The 19,032-nt window shown below is 44.9% G+C and overlaps 1 protein-coding gene across 5 annotated transcripts in view; it reads left to right on the top strand.

The window, feature by feature from the left end:
• Positions 1-4,478: 4,478 nt before the first annotated feature.
• Positions 4,479-19,032, top strand: part of DIP2C (disco interacting protein 2 homolog C) — a 308,290-nt gene continuing 293,736 nt past the window's right edge. For all 5 annotated transcript variants that reach the window (XM_030230923.2, XM_030230938.2, XM_030230931.2 and 2 more), the window contains exon 1: positions 4,479-4,645. In XM_030230923.2, the coding sequence (XP_030086783.1) occupies positions 4,561-4,645 (85 nt within the window). In that variant the 5' untranslated portion in view covers positions 4,479-4,560. The remainder of the gene's footprint in view (positions 4,646-19,032) is intronic.

Genomic DNA, 19,032 nt, shown 5'->3' with positions numbered 1-19,032 from the left:
CTGCTCATCCCCTGGAAGCTTTCCCTGATACGTGTTTCGGCTGCTGTTCCTATTTCCATTACTCAGTTATATCCTCTTTACTCTGCTTTTCTCCCAGCTTCAACTTCCCTGGTGCTTCTGCCTTTCAAATCATCATGGGCAGCTGTTTGGGCCATCTCCTGCTGTTGTTTCACAAACTGAGTAAGCATTTCTGTAATCTCTTCTTATAACTCAGTCCTTCAAGGCAGCTGATTATTTTGGTTGTTGTTTTTTTTTTTGAATGCCTCCTGCTTTTGACTTTTTTTTTGCTACATTGGCCAAATCCCCACTCCTCCCCTCTCTCAGACAGAAGAGAAGCTGACCTGTTCATTCACAGACACACTCCTCTTGCTTTTGCTAAAGTGTGCAGGAGACACACACATCATTTTAGGTGCTTTAAGTCAGCAGTGTCTCTATACCAGAGCTTTTCCCTTTCCCTAAATATTTTTATTGCCTTGTCCCTTTCCTAAAGCTGAGATATACTGATATACTGCAAAGGTTTTCTAGTATAGACCTGCCCTTGGGCTAAATCTCTGCAAATGTGAATACATCTTTTGCTGTGAGAGAGCTGGGAAAAAGATTTTTACCTAAGCAAGGTCAGTTCTACGTGGTCCTTCAGAGGTTTCACTCAGGTACCAATACCATAAGGCGATCTATAGTCACCAGTAGGATTTGACTGCTACACATGTACTGTTAAGTAAGAATACACTTGTTTCTGACCGTGCTAATTAATCACTGCATGCAAAATGCAAATAGTATCCTGCTCTTCTTGGAGTCTAGAACTTTCCCAAGTCACAACCTCTTACCCATAAAAACCTAAAATGATCTATGAATAAAGACCAGCTAGTCAAAAGTCCTGACTTGCTTATTTTTCATTGCAATTTCAGTGTTTCATCAAAACTATTGTGGAAATTTGTATGCTTGAGATTTCCTTCCTGGAGTCTGGGCTCTGACACTTTGCATAAATAAGAAATGTCTCCTTAGAGATCAGCCCAAGGGGAATCAGTGCGTTTTCCAGAGGAGGCTGCCTTGGCCCCACACACGTCCCCATGCCAGGGCTCAGCTGTTGGACCCCATGTCAAGGCTTCCACAGCACTCACCTCTGTCTGCACCTCGCCCCAGGAGATGGGATGGCTCTGCCTGCCCAAGGGGGCCCTGTAGACCCTAAAGGCTCTCCACAGGAGCCAAGACCAAGGACATCATCCTGACTGTTTGCTGAATTCAGCCATTTCCACTTCTGCTGGATGACATCCAACCCCAAGTGATCACTCTTCCTTTCAAAGCACCCAACAGCTGAAACCCTGGGCTTGCCATGGAACAGCCAAGAAAATTCAGGCACAGTGTGAGTGTTCAACCACTTCTCTTTAGGTCCCTTATACAACTAACTGAAAGGAAAAATCTGGGAAGTGGTGTAAACACCATCAGTATAGACTCTGTAATGATTAGGGAACAAGTTGAATAATCATATTGTATCAGCATTGGTGAAGTAAAGTTGCAGCTCAGAGATACGCACTGGTGAATGCAGCTGGACCACCACAAAGCCTTCCCTTGCCTCCCTGTTGGCTGCCTCCATCACATTTGAAAAGGCCACTTCTGCAGAAGGCTGATGCTTTCTGCCTATTTCATCCCACTTAACACAATAAACAAATAAAACTCAGATTCTCAGGTAGGAACCCTGGAGCATATTCGGATTTAATTGCTTTTCTTTGTTTAGATCTGGAATTAGAAAGACCCGGATATTTTTTTGAATGTCTGTATTTGAAACATGCCAACAAAAGGTAAAAATTCTTACTCCTGGGCAGCACAGTGCTGGAGGAGAGGCAGTTGTATGGCTCTAAATAATGTGTGTCACCATGCTGCTGAAAGCAATGACCCTTCTCAAAGGAGGCTGATCAGGTGGGTTTCCTCCTCACTGCATTGAAGAGAAACCCGTGAGAGTTTACTAGAAAACAACATATAAGACAACAAAACAAACCGCAGCACCACAAAATTAAGGGACACTGTGTGTGCTCAAGCCTTGTTTACAGCAGGCAAACTCACCAAAGTATCCCAACCTGTTCTGCTGCTGGTCTGGCTGGAGCGATGCTGGCATGGGCCAGGGTTGGGTGTAAACAGCTCTCCAGTCTGGGGCTGGCAAGCAGTGAAAACACGAGAAACCACCAGCCCTGCACATGCTGCAGGAATCACTCCGGTGCTAATGCCTGTGCAGCACAGCTGTAACACGACATTATTTGGTTTCCTTCCACAACGTAATAAAATACTACTTTGTTTAGTATAGTTGCAGCCTAAGCTTTATCTTTTCAAGGAACTCCTACATCATTTTCTTTCCCTGACTAGAACTGTAAGCTAAGTCAAAGCTGACCTGGGGATGATTATGACTTTTCCTTTCTGCTAACATTGTGTCCCTCAAAGACCTGTCCTACCTTTGGGGCTCCCAAGGAGTTTGAAACCATAGTTGATGTGGTGTTTTGCTCCTTCCTTCTCATGAGGGATTAAAAAAACCCACCAAATATAGGCCAAACTACTAACCCCAGCCGAAACAAAAAAAAAAAGAAAATATGTACGGAGGGAGGGAGGGAAGGAAGTGGCGGAAGGAAGTGGCGGAAGTGGCGGAAGTGGCGGAAGGAAGTGGCGGAAGTGGTGGAAGTGGCGGAAGGAAGGAAGGAAGGAAGGAAGTGGCGGAAGGAAGGAAGGAAGGAAGGAAGGAAGGAAGGAAGGAAGGAAGGAAGGAAGGAAGGAAGGAAGGAAGGAAGGAAGGAAGGAAGGAAGGAAGGAAGGAAGGAAGGAAGGAAGGAAGGAAGGAAGGAAGAAAGGAAGGAAGGAAGGTGCTCCTTGTGGAATACATTTGTTGATTTGAAAGGTAATTTTATTAAATATTTTCAAAACATTCCTTCTTTTGTTGGAGTGGTGTAATTAAGAGTCCTCAGTCCTTTTTACCATGTTCCCCAGATACTGGTTCAGTGTCAGCTGGTACATGTGTCAGCTTCGTTCTTTATCATCATATTAAAATTGCTACTCTTCCATGGTAATGTCCAACCATGGTTTAGTGATATATGCACCAGAATTGCCATGGCTTGCTTGAAATAGAATAGAATAGAATAGAATAGAATAGAATAGAATAGAATAGAATAGAATAGAATAGAATAGAATAGAATAGAATAGAATAGAATAGAATAGAATAGAATAGAATAGAATAATTTCGTTTGGGAAAGACCTTTAAGATCATCGAGTCCCACTGTTAACCTCACACTGTGCAGTCTTCCATTGGCTGTATGCAGAGAACAGGAGCGAAGACAGGGCTAGGCTGAAGTTGCTCGGCAGGTGGGGACGGGAAAGGGGGCACAGGGTTTCGGAGTCGAATCTCCGCCTGCCTCGACCACATCACTCCTTCCCCGCCTTCCCCGTGCAGCCCCGGTCCTGGGAGCTGGCATGGGTGAAAGGCAGAGCAGCCCTGCCAGCGCTCCCCCCGCACCGCCGGCCCCGCACCCCCGACTCCACACACACCGCTGGAGCCCCGGCCTCGCACACCTCCGGTTCTGCACACCCCGGTCCCGACAGCCCCGGCTCGGTCACCCCGTACAGCCTGCACAACCCTCATACCCTGCACACCCCTCACATCCCGCACATCCCCCGTTCCGCACACCCCTCACAACCCGCACACCCGAGCCGGCACACTCCGCACACCCCTCACACCTGAACCACCCCGCACACCCCTCACGCCCCTCACAACCCGCACACCCCCAGCTCCTCACACCCCGCACACCCTTCACACCCCGCACACCCGGCCCGGCACACCCCGCACACCCCTCACACCTGAACCACCCCGCACACCCCCAGCTCCTCACACCCCATACACCCCTCACACCCCTCACGCCCCTCACACTCCTCACACCCCTAGCGCCCCTCACACCCCAAACACCCCTCACGCCCCTCACACCCCTCACACCCCTCACACCCCGCCGGCAGCCGCGGCCCCGGGACGCGAGGGGCGGGCGGGGCGGCCCGAGCAGCGCGGGGCGCCCCCTGCGGGCGGCGCTGGGGCTGCGCGGTCACGTGGATGTGACAGCGGCAGTGCCCGGCCAGCCCCAGTCGCGGCAGCGGCACCGCAGCGCCAGCGCCGCCGCCAGCCCGAGCCGGGCGGGGACAGCGGGGCCGGGGCCGGGGCGAGGCCAGGGGGAGCCGCCGCCGCGGTGCCGGGCGGCGGCGGGCGGGGGGTGGGCCGGGCGCGGCGAGGAGTCGATGCGGAGCGATCGCGGGCGGGCGGCGGGAGCAGCCATGGCGGGGCCCCGCTGAAGGAGGCGGCGAAGGAGGAGGAGGAGGAGAGGGGAGGAGAGGAGAAACCTCCGCATTCCCTCCCTCCGCGCCCCGTCCCCCCGCGCGGACCGCCCGCCCGCCCGCCTCCCCCTGCATGCCCGGCTGAGACCGCGGGGAGGACTCAGCCACCCGCCGCGGCCCCGCCGCCTTCCCGCGCCCCGCCAGCCGCGGACAAAGGGGGAGAGCGGGCAGCCAGAGGAGGGGAGAGCCCGTCCCCGCCGCACGAGCATGGCGGACCGCAGCCTGGAGAGCGTGTCCCTGCCGCTGGAGGTGCGGGCCCGGCTGGCCGAGCTGGAGCTGGAGCTCTCCGAAGGTAAAGGCGCGGCGGGGCGGGCGGCGGTGGGCGCGGGCGGCGCGGCAGCGGCGCGGCACCCCCGGCCCGCTCCCCCATCGCACACCCTCCGCCCTGCGGCCCTGCGGTGCTGGCCCCAGCCCGATGGCGCCCGGGGGGCTCCCCTGCCGGCCCCTGCCGCTGGCGGGGGACCCCGGCGCGGGGGTTTTGTTCTACCTGCGAGCCCCCCGCGCTCCGCCGCGGCGCGGGCGGGGGCGGCAGGGGGGCTCTGGCGGCGGGGCTCGGCCGCGCACGCGGTGGTGCGGGAGCTGGAACAATCCGTGGGGATGGCTTGTAGGGGCTCCTGCCCTGCCAGGGAAACGCGGCTTCGCGGAAACCTGCCGTGTACCTGCGTGCCAGCCCCGGCTGTGGCCGCATCGAGAGACTCCCACGGAGTCCACGCAGCGTGTGTGTGTCGGCTGCAACAAAATACCCCCTGATAAGGTCGTTGTGGACAATACCAGTCAGGTCACTCAGACGAAACGATATATATTTTTTTAATTGCGGGATTTTTTTTTTTTTTAATTTATAATTGAAAGCTTTTGGTGGCTTCTTGGCGTGGTTGGTTGTGATGCTCCGCCGGTCCCCGGGCTGGGAAGGCGCGCACGCAGCCCGAGCTGTTGCCGTGTCAGGGAGGATGAGCAGGAGCCCCAGCCCGCCCTCCGCTCCTCAGCCCGGCTCCCGCTCCCCGCTTCCATGTGTGCCAGCGCCGGAGTAGGAGCGACAGGCAGGCAGCGAGGAGTGCCTGTCAGTGTCCTCGCTGATGGGCACTGAGCGACCAGAGTGGTGGAGACGGTTTTAGTGGATCAGATGTAATCGGTGACTCCGGGAGGACGAGAGTGGGCAGTATTCATATGTACTGATGCTAGCGTTGGCTCTTTCCTGAAACGCAAATCTGTTATTAGCTGCCCTCTCTTTTTTTTTTTTTTTTCTGAATAATGCCCCCCAAATATCAGGGTTTGTTCACCACCAAGAGGCTACAGCACTTCACAGAAGGGACAAATGACCCAGCGTGTCCCAAATTAGTTATTGGAAGTGGTCAATATATTGAGCTGTCTGTCTGTCTTCTGTCTTTTTGTAACGGTTTGTAAGGGCTCCGAGCCAGAAAGTAAAATGCGCTGGAGCCAGTTTCATCAGCAGGGAGGAGCTGATGTTGACATTGCATTTTAACGCTTTGAGGGTGAAGAGGATGAACTACTGAGGTTGCTTGTGGCTCTCATTTCTATGCCTCCCCCTCCCTGTCGGTACCCTGAAAACTTGAAGCAAGAGGAGTTAAATACGGTATTGCCTTTCTGTGATGCACTGCCAGTCCATTGGCCCTCCTCTGTGGTAGTGAGGGTGGGAAGAGCTGTTTGTATCATGGTACATGTAACGTTGTTGCTTTATGCAGAAAATGCTTCTTGGTGTGTCACATCATTGTCTACACACCAATGAGATACTAATTAAAACATCTGTTAGTAAATGCTTCCAAAAAACCTGAAATCAAACTGACATAGACCCTCAATAAATATGCTAATGTAGTGTACCAAAGTTGTAATGCAGTTTTATGGTGCAGTTTCTGTTGCTGTAAGCATAATCCAAGAAAGCTGTCAGGAAGTGGGACATGGTTTGAAATTGGGCATCTGTATCTGCACTGCTGTAACTTCCCTGCAGCTAGATCTGGAATGAGTTTAGGCCACTGACAGTATCTTTCTTTATGTGCCACTGGCGTTACACCCAGCAGGCGGGGTGGCTCATGTGTTCTGACTGTGGCAGCCTAAATGAGGATCAGTTGGAATTGGGAGGCAGGTAAAGAACAGGCAATATCACATTTTCAGTGTCTTCCCCCAGGCTGCTCTTGGTGTGTTCTTAGTCAAGTACATGACAATGTTCAGTGCCTGAGAAAATGAAATAATTTACTACTTAAAGCTCCTACCTTTAGGCATGTTGCAACTCCTGACCTGTTCCCAAAATTAGTCCATAGAGAGAGTGGGATCAGTAATTTGTACAGTTTTATTGTGCTGTAGAAGTCATAGTCTGGCCATGCTACTCCTGAGTTAAATGGTTTTCAAGGCAACTTCGTGTTTCTTTACACCCTGAACATGCAGTACCTTATGCTTGTGCTTTGCTTGGCCATAATGAGCCAGTCCACTGCCTTCATTCACTGAGATGCACTTATGAAAGTGCATAAAAGTTCATGTGATTGAGGTTTTAACATGTGTTCTGCTCATGATGTGTTAGGGTGTCCCTGCAGCCTTTGTGAAGGAGGCAATAGGCAACTGCATGCTTTAATGTGTTTGGGTCTAATTGATAATATTGGGAGCAGAGTGACTGCTGTAATTTATGTCCCCTTTTAAAGTGCTTTCTCAAGTCAGACTTGCTCGGAAGACGTTTTTTCAAGTGCTACATTTCTGAAACATTGTATTTGTTGTCTTGTTTGAGTGTGAGCCTTTATTTCTGGGTGCTGTGGGTCTTAGAGCTGCTGCCTGTACCCAAGCCACGTGGTTCTCTGTGCCAAAACCTGCTATGGACAGTGCATCTTTAGGAACAGTTTCTGAAAGAGAGCTGCTGCTTTGTAGAGGAGCACCAGCAGGATTATTGCGTGGTTATTCCTCAGCTGTGAGCTAAAGCTGTCTCCTTCCTAGCTCTAGGAAGTGTGATAGCGTGGGTCCTACCCACGCAGTGCATCTTGAAACTGAACATAAAATAGCTGGTGTCCCTGTGCCCAGACCTGGTTACTGTGCCACTAGCACAGCGGGCACCGTGCAGGTGTTGCAATCACAGTCTTCACTGGCAGTCGTCATCACACATTCCACTTTGGCCGTGGCACTTTCCCCACCCCGTGTAGCCAAATCCCGAGTTCCTTGTTCAGCTGCGCACTCAGCATTGCCTCACTGGCAGCAGAGATGTGGCAGGAGAGCCTCAGGAAGTGTCTGCTGGGCACGTGGCACGTGCTTTGTAGACCATAGAGCAAAGTGCTTTTTTTTTCTTTTATTTTTTTTAGCAGTGCTTGTTTGTTGTGCACTACTTGCTTGTTGAAAGGGAGAAGGAAGGTCAGAAGGCATTTAATGGCGTTCTGGGAAGTTTGTCTCAGTGACAAGCCTAACCTGTTGGTTACTGTGGGCAAGCCACATGCCTTCCACCTCCCCTTTGCTGTGGTCTGAATGGGCTTTTCTTGGTTTAAACATAGCTATTTAAAAGGTACTATGGATGCAAATGAGAATAACCATATTAGATTTTGTTAGTTTCGTTAGTATGACTTGGCAGGTGGGGATCAGCCAGACTTAGAAGTGCTTAGCAGGTTCCTCTGTGTCTGTGTGCAGGCTGCCTGCCCCACAGGAGGAGCAGGTGCTGGAGGTAGCCTGGCACTCGGAGGAGTGTTGAGAGCAGAGTTCACAGTGATGTGGTGGCATGTAGTGTTGCATTCAGCCTCAGGCATCAACACCTTGTTGGTGTTTTCACTGCATTTTGGGAAGGGGATATTGTTTCTGTGATTCTCAGGACACAGCAGTTCAACAGCACTTGAAATTTTTTAAATGTTGGAAGTTGTGGAATCATCCTTGATTACAGATGTTCGAGAGACATTTGTTAGGCTGTGTTTGAGTGAACATGCTTGATGCTGGTGTGTTATGTACACGTTCTCTGATACTCTGGCAGTTTCCCTGAGCTACTAAAGCTTGCATTGCTCAGAAGTAGCCCTTCTAGGCTGATGCAATCAACATGTCACTCTGCAGTAGCTGTACTTCGGGGCTGCTTAGGATTTTACGAGGTTTTAGTTTTCTAACGATGTATAAAATTGTACTGGGTGGAAATAGATGATTCATCCTGTTTTTTAGAATAGCTTGGGGGTTCTTAACTGAAGAACTGATTAAATAAAACCAGGAGTCCTGAAATGTGTTGTCTTATTAAAAAAAAAAAGTGTCATTCTACAACCCTTTCATTCTTAAAAACGCCCCCTCCCCATTTTCTCATTTTGCCCTCAATTGCAAGGCATACAAGATTAAATTGCCATTCAAATTATTTTGCAAACCAAAATTTATTGGGCAAAGATGCTCTATATTTCTTCCAGTATTTTATCCTAGTGTCAGATAACAAAGCAGAAACACTTAAAGAACCACAGACACCACATGGAAAATTTGAAAACCATCCTGTTCAGAAACTGTTCTTCCTATATTCCATACTATACTTCCAGTCCTCTTCCATTTTAGACATGTGAGGCATAGCAGGTTTCTTTTTTTGAAAGTCTCAACTTTTCTCCAAGGAACACTTACAAAAAAAAGTCTCAGCAGATCTTTAATAAGTGATTACTTATTCCCAAAGGCACTGGACTTGCAGTCACCTAATTAATTTGGTCCTCTACTTTCACTGTATTGACTGGCTCAATTATATTTGGTAATATTGCTTGGGTTGATTGAGTCACTTTCTGGCCAAGTTTATTATATTATTAGGTATAAGTTATGTCGTTTGTTGTCTGCCAGTCGTTGCTGTGTTGAGACCAGAGACGTGTAGCTAGCTTCTCTTGTTATTATTTCTCCCTAACATTTGCCAGCTGACTTCACTCACAGAGAGGTTTTAAAGTGTGAAAATTTCAATAACTAGCACACCTCTGTGATTTGGGACGCAGAGTCATCTTTTTAATTCACTCCTTGAGAGATAATGCTCTGCTCAGAAAGTGAGTATCACCTGTGCAATGACAGCATCTGAGTTTGGATGAGAAATTAACTAAGAAATTCAACTCTCACTTCTTGTTTTTTTTTTGCTTCTTGTTTTTTTGAGCTGTTAGGATGCAGTTGGCTCATGTTTTCAGTAATTTTTTTCTGGTGGAGAGAGGACTAATTTACTCAAAATACATAAAGCTGGAATTTTCATATAATTTACATGGAAGACTAGGGCTTTAAGAAAATATACTGGATATCATGGAAATTATGATGAAATCAAGAGCACTGTCAACAGAATCCTTTCTTTGTATGATGAAGCTCCTCTCATCAGCTGTTTTGTTTCTCTGATGGTGCTCAAGTTGGAGAGGGAGAATAACTTGATTGTTTTAAAAACAGGTCCAATTCATTCATGAGTATTTTAAGGCATTGGAATTTGAAGAATTTCTTCTTCTTTTTTTTTTTTTTTTATATTTTGAATATTTTTCTATTTGCCTCCTTCACTGTGCTATTTGGACTTGAGGGCTTTTAATGTGTGTCAAAAGAATTCTCTGCCACTCCTTTGGTAGAAGTACACGGTAATGCATTGTAAAACAGACTATGCAAATCTCCCAGAACAGCTGTCCTGAAGGCATGCTGTAAATATACCTTTATTGCCAGCTGACGTGGAGCAGCACTGATGCCCAAGGGTTACACTTAATGGATCATTCAGATGATCTTTACTGTGTTACACAACTGACATACTCCAAGCGCTTTTCCCGAGGATGTGTGAAAGTTGTCGAGGGGGTGTCAGTTTTATAGGCAAAGCAGGGAGTAAGCAATGTATTCCTGAGGAGAACACATGCTGCAAGGAGCTGCCCTTTGCAGCTTCAGGGCACGTCTGTGTGGCTGGCTGCGCTGAGCAGGGAGCAGGAGCCAGCACTGCTTCCTCTTGCCAAACCTGTGTGCACCTGTGGCTGTGAGTCAACTGCTGCCTTTCCCTGCAAGGGGTTGACCTGCCTTTGTCAATCCATCAGAAGGGGAATGCAGACATTCTGATTCCAGCAAACCAAGTATCCTTTGGTATCTGGAGGAATTTGGATTTAGCACACCTCTTTCCTTTGCATTAATTTTTCTCGGGGGGAAGGTGTTTGCATGCTGTCTAAAAGCACAGATAATAAACTAGTTTTTGATGCAGGATTTGGATTGGGAACTGCAAAAAGATCACCGTTTCTCTGAAGGGATATCAGCAGATTCCTTTAGGTGCTCCTAGCTTGTTTGTGGTATGGTATGCAGCATCCTAAATGTACCGTAGCTCTCCTATACTTAAAAATGCATTGACTGCGTTTTAATTTTTTAAGAGGCTATTTGTATAACGCGTCAAGCAGGACATATAATTTTTTAAAAATAACTGCTTTAATTCCCCAGCAACTGTCAGACAAGATGAGTCACTGCAGTATAAGAATTCACCACAGCACATCACAGATCTGACACAAACTCTTAATCCATGTAAAATTATGCATGTATATTCCCCTATCTTCCCCAGTGGGTGAGCTTCATTTTTGCCAAACTCATGATGATCCCGTTCTGCCTTCTTTCCTCCCCCGCCTCCTTTTTTTTCCTCTTTTCTTGAGAACCTCCTTGCAGTCAGTAGCCCCAGCTCGGGGTCTGGATGCAGAAGTCTTTTCCTGGCTTGTGAAGAGCCTTTTCTGATTGCTTTAACCACAGCTCCTGGTTCCCTCCTTCACTGTGGTGGTGTGGGGGCATTTCCAAAACATGATTGCTCTCTGCAGAATTCTGCTCTTTCCTTCTATTACTAGGGTAAACATAAACTAAAAGATGGGAACTGGTTTTATTTAACTCCACTTGGTGGAGCACATTGGGGAATTGCTCGTTTTAGACCTGTGTAAATAAATATTTTTTTTTGTTTTTTCCCCTGGTAATCTTAGCTAGGGCTTCTAATTGCTAGCCAGTATTATTTATCACTAGGATGAAGTGTAACTTCAAAACAGTTTAAAACATATTTGGGATACCATCATATTCTACAATTAAACAGCATATATGGGAGTAGAAATACTTAAAGCAATACAGCTTGAGACAGGTGCTGGGAAGACTGTGGCTTTAGCTGGATCCTCTTGCCACAGAAGAGGAGGTTTCTGCCTAAAAGCCATGTGAAATCCTACCAGGACTCTCTGTGCATGGCTCTCAGGGGATGGAGGAGGTGTGCCAGAGTGCTTCTTGCAGTTTCTTTTTGGAGAGCGGAGTCATTTGCTGGTTCCTGGCAGTTTGGTAGGCACTGTCAATTGGACACATAACCTGCAGTGCTTAGAGCAACATCACGTTCCAGGGTGTGGATAATTGCCACATTATTTTATAACAGAAGTTAATGTTGATAAGTATATGATATTTCTTTTTTAGACTATTGTTTAAGTGGTTGGATAACTAGAGAAAGGACTCTCATGAAGTATCATTATAACTTGGAAGAGAAAGTGTTTCTTCTGACTTTTGAAGGGGCTATTTACTTTCCAAAGACTGAACCATACATGTGCTATTATTTAGGATGCTTGAGGGGTTTTTTTGCTGTGATGTGTATGGCTGGGTTTGCAGAATGGTGGCAGTGGAGGGACAGAGGGATTCTTCAAGCGTTGTCTGTGTATGTAAGTAGAAATGCATGTTAGGACTTGTTTGGTCCTGTATCTCTCTGGATCCAGAGTCCAGATCTCCAAAGTGTGACATCTGCAATTTCTTCTTTCATTCAAATCTTGGCTTGATCTATATTTCAGATTAAAATATCAAAAAACAATCTTGTAAGTCTGGTCTGGTAAGAGCTGCTCAGAAGCCAGGAAAATGTTTCTTAATGAACTCAGTGACAAATTCAGAAGTGTAAATATTGGGGCCTGTTTTTTCACTGGTAGGCTGGTGGTTGAAAGTTTGCCTAGACCAGCAAAAGTTCAGAGACTTTTGGTTGGCGTGGAGACCCAAACTGAATGTTCTGACACTCTTTTTCCTACTGTGTGGATGTCCATGTGTCCATAAACAGCCTGGCAAAATAAAGAGACCCTAGCAACAACCTCCTCAGAGAAAGCAGCCCTGGACTATTCCATCTCTGTGGATCCTCCAGGAAGAGTTATGTGGTATTAGCAGGATGGCTGCAGGGGTGTTGCATCTATTATTGCCATTTAGTGAGAAAATAGACCAAATTGCTCTTTGGACTTTTCATATCACATTACAGAACAGTTCTGGAATTGTACAGAAAATTTCTTTCTGGTAATAGCAAATAATAAAACTTCACCTTTTTTCTTTTGAGGGAATATCCTTAGTCATATTAACTCATGTTTTTCATTGTTATAATTGCAAGGATAATGAGCAAAATTTAGAGTTGTTTGTGCCATGCCTCTTATCCTTAATGAAAGAAATATTTAAACAATCATGTATTTTTGATGCATGTATGAACAAATAAAATTATGGCATTGTGGTGGGATGCAAGCAGTTCAAATTTAGTGAAGAATCTTGAAGTAAAAATGGAAATCCTAGACTTCTTTGGCAGATGCCTGAGGATGAACGAACAACAGTTACCTAGTGAAACAGCAAAATGTAGAAATATCCCTGGTCTTTCCTGAATAATGATAATGGCAAGCTCCTTTACTGAATTTGCTGGAAGAGCTCAGTTTCATTTGCCATATTTTTTAGTCTGAAAAGATAAGGAATGCTTTCTTTAGCAGATGTTCTAAATTTTCTGAGTGTTGTGAAGTGAGGGGTTTTTTAGGAAAAAGTACTGTTGGACTGTGGAGTGATGTTTTTTTCTGAGAGGGAAAATAACAGGCAGTACTTTTAATTTGGTCTACTTCAAATTGGTGCCATATTGTAATAGAAAGGTTGATTTGTTATGTTGAGCAACAACCATGGGACTATCAGCGATTAAATTTAATTTTTTTTCATTTATGGTAATGAAAAAAAGTCTTGAGTTTTATGTTTGTGAATTTTATGCTGTTAAAGTTTGGCACATTCCAGTCACAAGGTTATATCTGTATCTCCTGCAAATGCTGACTTCAGTCATTTGTGTGTCCATACCACAAGCTTGGCAGAATTGGACAAGCAGTTCAGAAGAGATCTGGAAAAGTGACCAAGAATAGAGGAGTGGACATTGGGGATTAAAGCAGTCTTAATAAACATTGTCTGCCAGGAGAAAGTTTGGAGTTTATTTTGATTATTTGAGAAGTCTTGTGTTGGGGATGGAGGAATACTTTCCCATACTGTAAAGCATTAGCAGTCCAAAACATGAGAAGATTTGACTCCTAGGAATGGAAATTAGACAAATGGAGGTTGAAGATAAGACAGAAAATATTAATAACGCTAGATAAACACTGAAACACTTGCATAGAAGAGAAGACTCAACAGTTTTCTAAAAAAAAATCTACCCACAAGTAGAACTGATGGATGTCTCCTTTCTAAGACAAAATAAATGTAAGAAGTTTGTGTGTGTACATAAGTATGTAAACCACTAAAGCCACCCTTGACCAGAAATATACTGCTTTAGATACTTTTGTAGTGGCATTTTTTAAATGTCTAGTCCAATATTATGATATATGTTTTCCTGGTAACTCCAAAAGGCACTGAAACATTGTAGAATTTCAGGTTTAGTATGTTTTCAGTATTTTACTAGAGATGACTTGACATTTACTTGCAGTAGTAATTTGTTTTAAGTCAATATTGAACACTGTAAGGATGTGCATACATTAAAGTTTGAGAGGGTATCAAAGGCAGCTGCTCTGATAATTCTTGCTTAAATACTGGCTACTCATATATTTGGCAGTAGTTCAGGGGACTTCTATGTAAGCAAGAAGTAGCAGAAAAATAACATTTTTAAAAGCTTCCTTAAAGTTTATTGTACTTTGCTTAATCATTGGTTTTTACATAAAGATATTGTCCATTGTAATAATTTGGATTAAAATTAGAAGGTACTCACTTCCTCTGAAGATTAATCCTTCCTGCATCCTATGCCTAAGGTTGCTCTTTCCTGTGATGTCTTTGCTTCTGCCTCAGTGGCTGACTGTGGTAACGTGTATTTGCCCTTCATTGCAGTGATGGGTGAAGGTGTAGGAGCAGCAAAAGTGGCTCTGTGCCTTTGTGCTACCACCTGAACGTCTGGGAAATCTGTTTTGTTTATTGGGAGTTTCACAAAGCTGGTGTCTCTGACCACCAGCAGTCACTTCAGGAGCAAGGTGAAACAAGGAACATACTCCTTTGTTTGCAGTGGGAGAAGATGTTTGTTGTTGCTTAACCCAGACTCTGTTTTTCTTCCTGAGTACAATAATGCTGTGGCTGGTATTGTCTGCTGGTGGTAGGAAGATGAGGGGCCCTGGCAAGTCTGATATTTTTCCCTTGGCTTTGAAAGTCAGCCTCCTGTCTGTTTTTTGTTCTACCAAAGGTGCTGTATGGCCAGGAGAGGTGATTGTGAGAAGTGAGGAAGCTGTGTGTAGGATGCATTCGGCCAGAAATAGCCACAGCAATGTCAAATTTCATCTTTGATTGCTGGACCTTTCAGAGACATTTGGTAACCTACTAGTCCATAAGAGTTTTCTCTCTGTAAGATACCTTTCAAACAAGTCTGGGAAGCCTGGACCCTTTCTCATCAGAGCCAGTTTCTCTCTCCTGAGGGGAATCCCAGCTGGTTTGTGCACCAGAAGAAAGTGAAGAAATAGTCCGGGATCTTTTCTGTCCTGAAGATCATGCAAAAACCACAAAATCTCTGAAACATGAAGTCCTCTTACAGTGTGATGCTGTTTGTCATTCCTAGGTGGTGGTCTGGCTTTGGCTGACCTGCAAAGTGCTTCTCTATGTATTTTGATAAGGTAATATCACCTGCTATGTTATGTCTATTGTACAGCATTCAAAATGTGAAATTGCACATGTGTTTCTTCAAACACACATTGTAATTGGTTACTTCTGGTAAATAACAGATACAGTTTCAGATTTGACTTTCTTTATGAGCCTTTTTCCTGCAGGATATATACTAGAAATACCTCCAGGCCTCATCTGCCAGCTTGATCCTTTGTGCTTTCTTCAGACCAAAGCAAATTGAGTATCTAGGACTAGATTAGATTGAAGTTAGGAAGAAGAAGCCAACTTTTCTTTAAAGTGAGCTTTTTAACCCTCAACAGCTTTGTGCTCAGACATGGAGGAAACTGCCAGCAGCCTCTCCCAAAACATCACTTCCACAATGCAAAACCAGCACCATTTTACAGGCTTTTACTCTATCATAAATTGCTTTAACTCAGACACCCAAAGAAGTCTCCCCTAACTTTTCCCTAGAGCAAAAGGTTCTTTTGCTAATGGGTATCTTGTAAAAAGTGATAGTTTGAAAATGGTAGCCAGTAGATGCTACCTAAATGTGTTTACTTAAGTTTTAGTGAAACATATTATGTGTCCTTCTTCCTCAGAAATTGCTCATGTAGTTGTGTTAGAGTTAAGAGAGGATAAAGCATCTAAGTGGCCACATTGTTCTGAAATAGTGTAGCACCTGTTCTTCTCCAGGCTCTTTTGAGAATATTGCATGACTTGTCATGGACTGGGTTACCCCCTTCACTGGTTTCTGCATTCCCCCCCTGAGCCCAGCATGGGCAATAAAGCAGCCACACCTCATGGAATTGGGCCCCTGGGAGAGTACAGTAGGAATTACAATAAAATTACAAAAGGAATTACAGTTGAAAGGTGGTTGAAGTCTCCCCAAAATAGCAGTATGGAAGTACTTTCAATGTAAAAGCTGAAGCTTCATTTTCAGGGCCTCAAATAAGGAGGGAGTATAAGTTTTTCCGAAATAAATTCTTGTATTTATTTTTTCACTCAGAATGAAGTCCAGTTCACCTAAAAATAAATAAAGCTATGCTGGCATCAGCACTGCACTAATGGGTGTACTTCCCTTAAAGCTAGGTCTGTGAATAGTCAGAAGCTGTCTGTGATATTTAAGGATCTGTGCTAGGGTGTATGGCAGAAAGAAACAGATACTTTTTCTTCACTTTGTGTGTACTTGGTGGTACTAAGAACACATTTTGTGTTTGAGGCAGAGCATTTACTTATATGGAACAAGGGGCTGTGATGTACTCCCAGTGGAAAGATGGGGACTTCATTCAGGACTGGGAAACCAGTCCATATTTAGAGAAGTTGTTACCCATTTGCTGGAAGGAACTCATTACCACAAAAGCTCTGTAGCATTTCTGATCCTTTAATACATGGTTGGTATTACCTGTTTCTGTGTGACAGAAAGTCAGCATATGTGCCTTTTATTTCAGTTTTTGGCTTCTTCTCACCTCTCTATTTTTCCCCCATTATTTAATTTCTGACTTTCTTCTCTCTAAAGCCATCTGGCTGTGGTGTGGCCTGTCAGGGTCATTCCACCATCCTGCCCCACCTTCTTTGGTTATCTCTCTTTCCACCACTACTAGAACAGTAGACTTGGTGCAGGATCATCATGCAGGTAATTCATGTGATGCCCCCTTTTACAATTGCTTCTTTTTTCACATGTGACAGATTGCTCTTGAAGCATGTCAGGGCCAACATGTTGCAAATTGAAATCTTTTATTCTTAAGCTGATTTCAAACAAATATTTGTCTTGGAGTAACAAACTTGTTAACTGCTGAAACTTACAGTCTGTAGAGACACTAGCTGATTTATGTGTTCAGTTAGTCATGCTTGATGTTTGCTTTTTTGGTTATTGTTGTTTAGTTCTACTTTGTCATGTTTACTTAGAGCTAGATTAGGATATTCTCCATGCAGTGCGAGGCATTTATGGAAAATGTGCATCTTAAATTTCTTGAAATCTGATCTGGAGCTAAGTCATGACATCTATTTTCCATCTAAAAATGCATTTCTCTTAATTATATCCCCATTCAGTGTGGGTGGGGTTTTTTTTTTCCTCTCAATTCACGTGAAACCCACACTAAACAAAAATACAGCTAATAGAGACTAAAATTATAAAGGAACTACTTGCAAAGAGCTGGCAATGCTGTCTACATGATGAAAGTAATTTAAATTGTTCAGGCATAAAGCGTGGATTAGTAACTGCATCTTCAAATCATCTTTGCATATTTATGAGTACACCTGTTATATAAGCAGTGGAAAGTGCTGAGATTCCTCCAGTCCTCTGCCACCCTTTGCAGGGTGAAGAAAAAGCAAGATCGTTTGTCAGGGTAAGTCTTTCAAATCCAGAGTGGAGCCTTATCTGCCTAATAGCCTAATACCAGAGAAAGGCACTGTTTGTGTTCAGCAGGGCTGCATTCATGTGACTGTCAGGGGCTGAATTACTGCTCTCAGTGCTATATAAAGATTCCTGCTCCCACCCTGCCCCTCCCCAGCACTGTCATTTAGCACAATGTGCAGCATGGCTGTAAAACATCCCTGACATACTGAAGTGTGTCTCCTTTCACACTTGTATGTGGAAAAGAAGAAAAAAAAAGATAAAGAGCCTTCTCCTTAGCTTCTGGGAACTTCCTAGCTGTGGAGGGTTCAGTGCCAGCTGGGGCAGAGTCATGTTACTTGCACCTATTTTCCAGCACCAGGCCTATATTGAGAAGAGCTGGATTGTGTGATTGCTGTATCCTGCACCTCTTCTCTGCTCAGTGCTTTGCCCAGTTTAGCCTCTGGTGTTAACATGAGTGCCCACAAAATGCAGCTTCCTGGGGAGCCAAACTTGGAGCAGCCAGGCTGGGGGTTGTACACCCTGTGGTGTGAAGCTGGATTTTAAGTCCTTTTCACTGTCACTTCTGCCTTGCTGCTGTTTGCAGGTGGGTTATGATTGCACTGATGTCTTGGTTTACAAACAAACAAACAAATAAACAAAACCAAAAGAAGCAAGAAAAGGAAGAAAATCTTGTAGAATTTATTTTGTTTTTTTCCTTCCCCTGAGTAAGTTTCTTTTTGTAGCACTTAAAGTTGGATCAATTCAAAAGTCTCCTGTAAAATGCAACTTCAGAAATACCTGCATCCTGCTGAGAGCAGGGCTCTGAACGGTAGGCATGGAGAAAAAGATGGAGGCATTGGGAAGGGGTGCATGTGTAGAAGCATCTTAATCCTGTTTTTTTGCTGAATAAAATAATTTATAGAACTACACTGATCATAAGGGAAACATTTTGTTACTGTGAGGCACCGTTACCCTTGCACAGGGCTGTTGTGGGCTCCCTATCCTTTGAGATGCTCAGAAGCTGTCTGGATGTGGTTCTGGGTAGCCTGTTCTAGATGGCCCTGCTGGAGAGGGAGATTTGGACAAGGTGATTTCTAGAGGCTCCTTCCATCCTCAGCCATTCTTTGATACCCCCCTAAATTCCCACCTTTTCACTGATAAATAATTTTGCGCTTCCCAACACATTTCTTGTGGATCTCACTGTATGTGGTTCTTGGAATGGCACACTTGGCCTCTCCTGCAGTGAGTTTGTACCTGAGATCTGCTATAACACCAAGTTTTAAAATTTTGGATGTAATTATGCCTTGTGCACTTCAGTGGTAGTCAGCAAATATATGCCACGTGAGAGGTGAAGCACAGTGCATTAAACAGGTATTTGGTTCTGAAGTTGTTTCCCTTAAAATAATGTTACTGGTTTTTGAATGGAAAATCTTGATAATGGCAGTAAATTTACATTTTATGTAAATTAACTAGAACCCAAGCATGGGTGAGGGTGCTTGTGATGATTTTTATACTGTCATTATGATCATCACTCAGGTATATGACTGTCAATTAAACAATTCCTGGTTTGTTTTTTTTTT

This window comes from Serinus canaria, chromosome 2 (genome assembly GCF_022539315.1).
Source record: "Serinus canaria isolate serCan28SL12 chromosome 2, serCan2020, whole genome shotgun sequence".
NCBI classification, from domain to species: domain Eukaryota; kingdom Metazoa; phylum Chordata; class Aves; order Passeriformes; family Fringillidae; genus Serinus; species Serinus canaria.
This window is presented reverse-complemented; position numbering and strand designations above follow the sequence as displayed.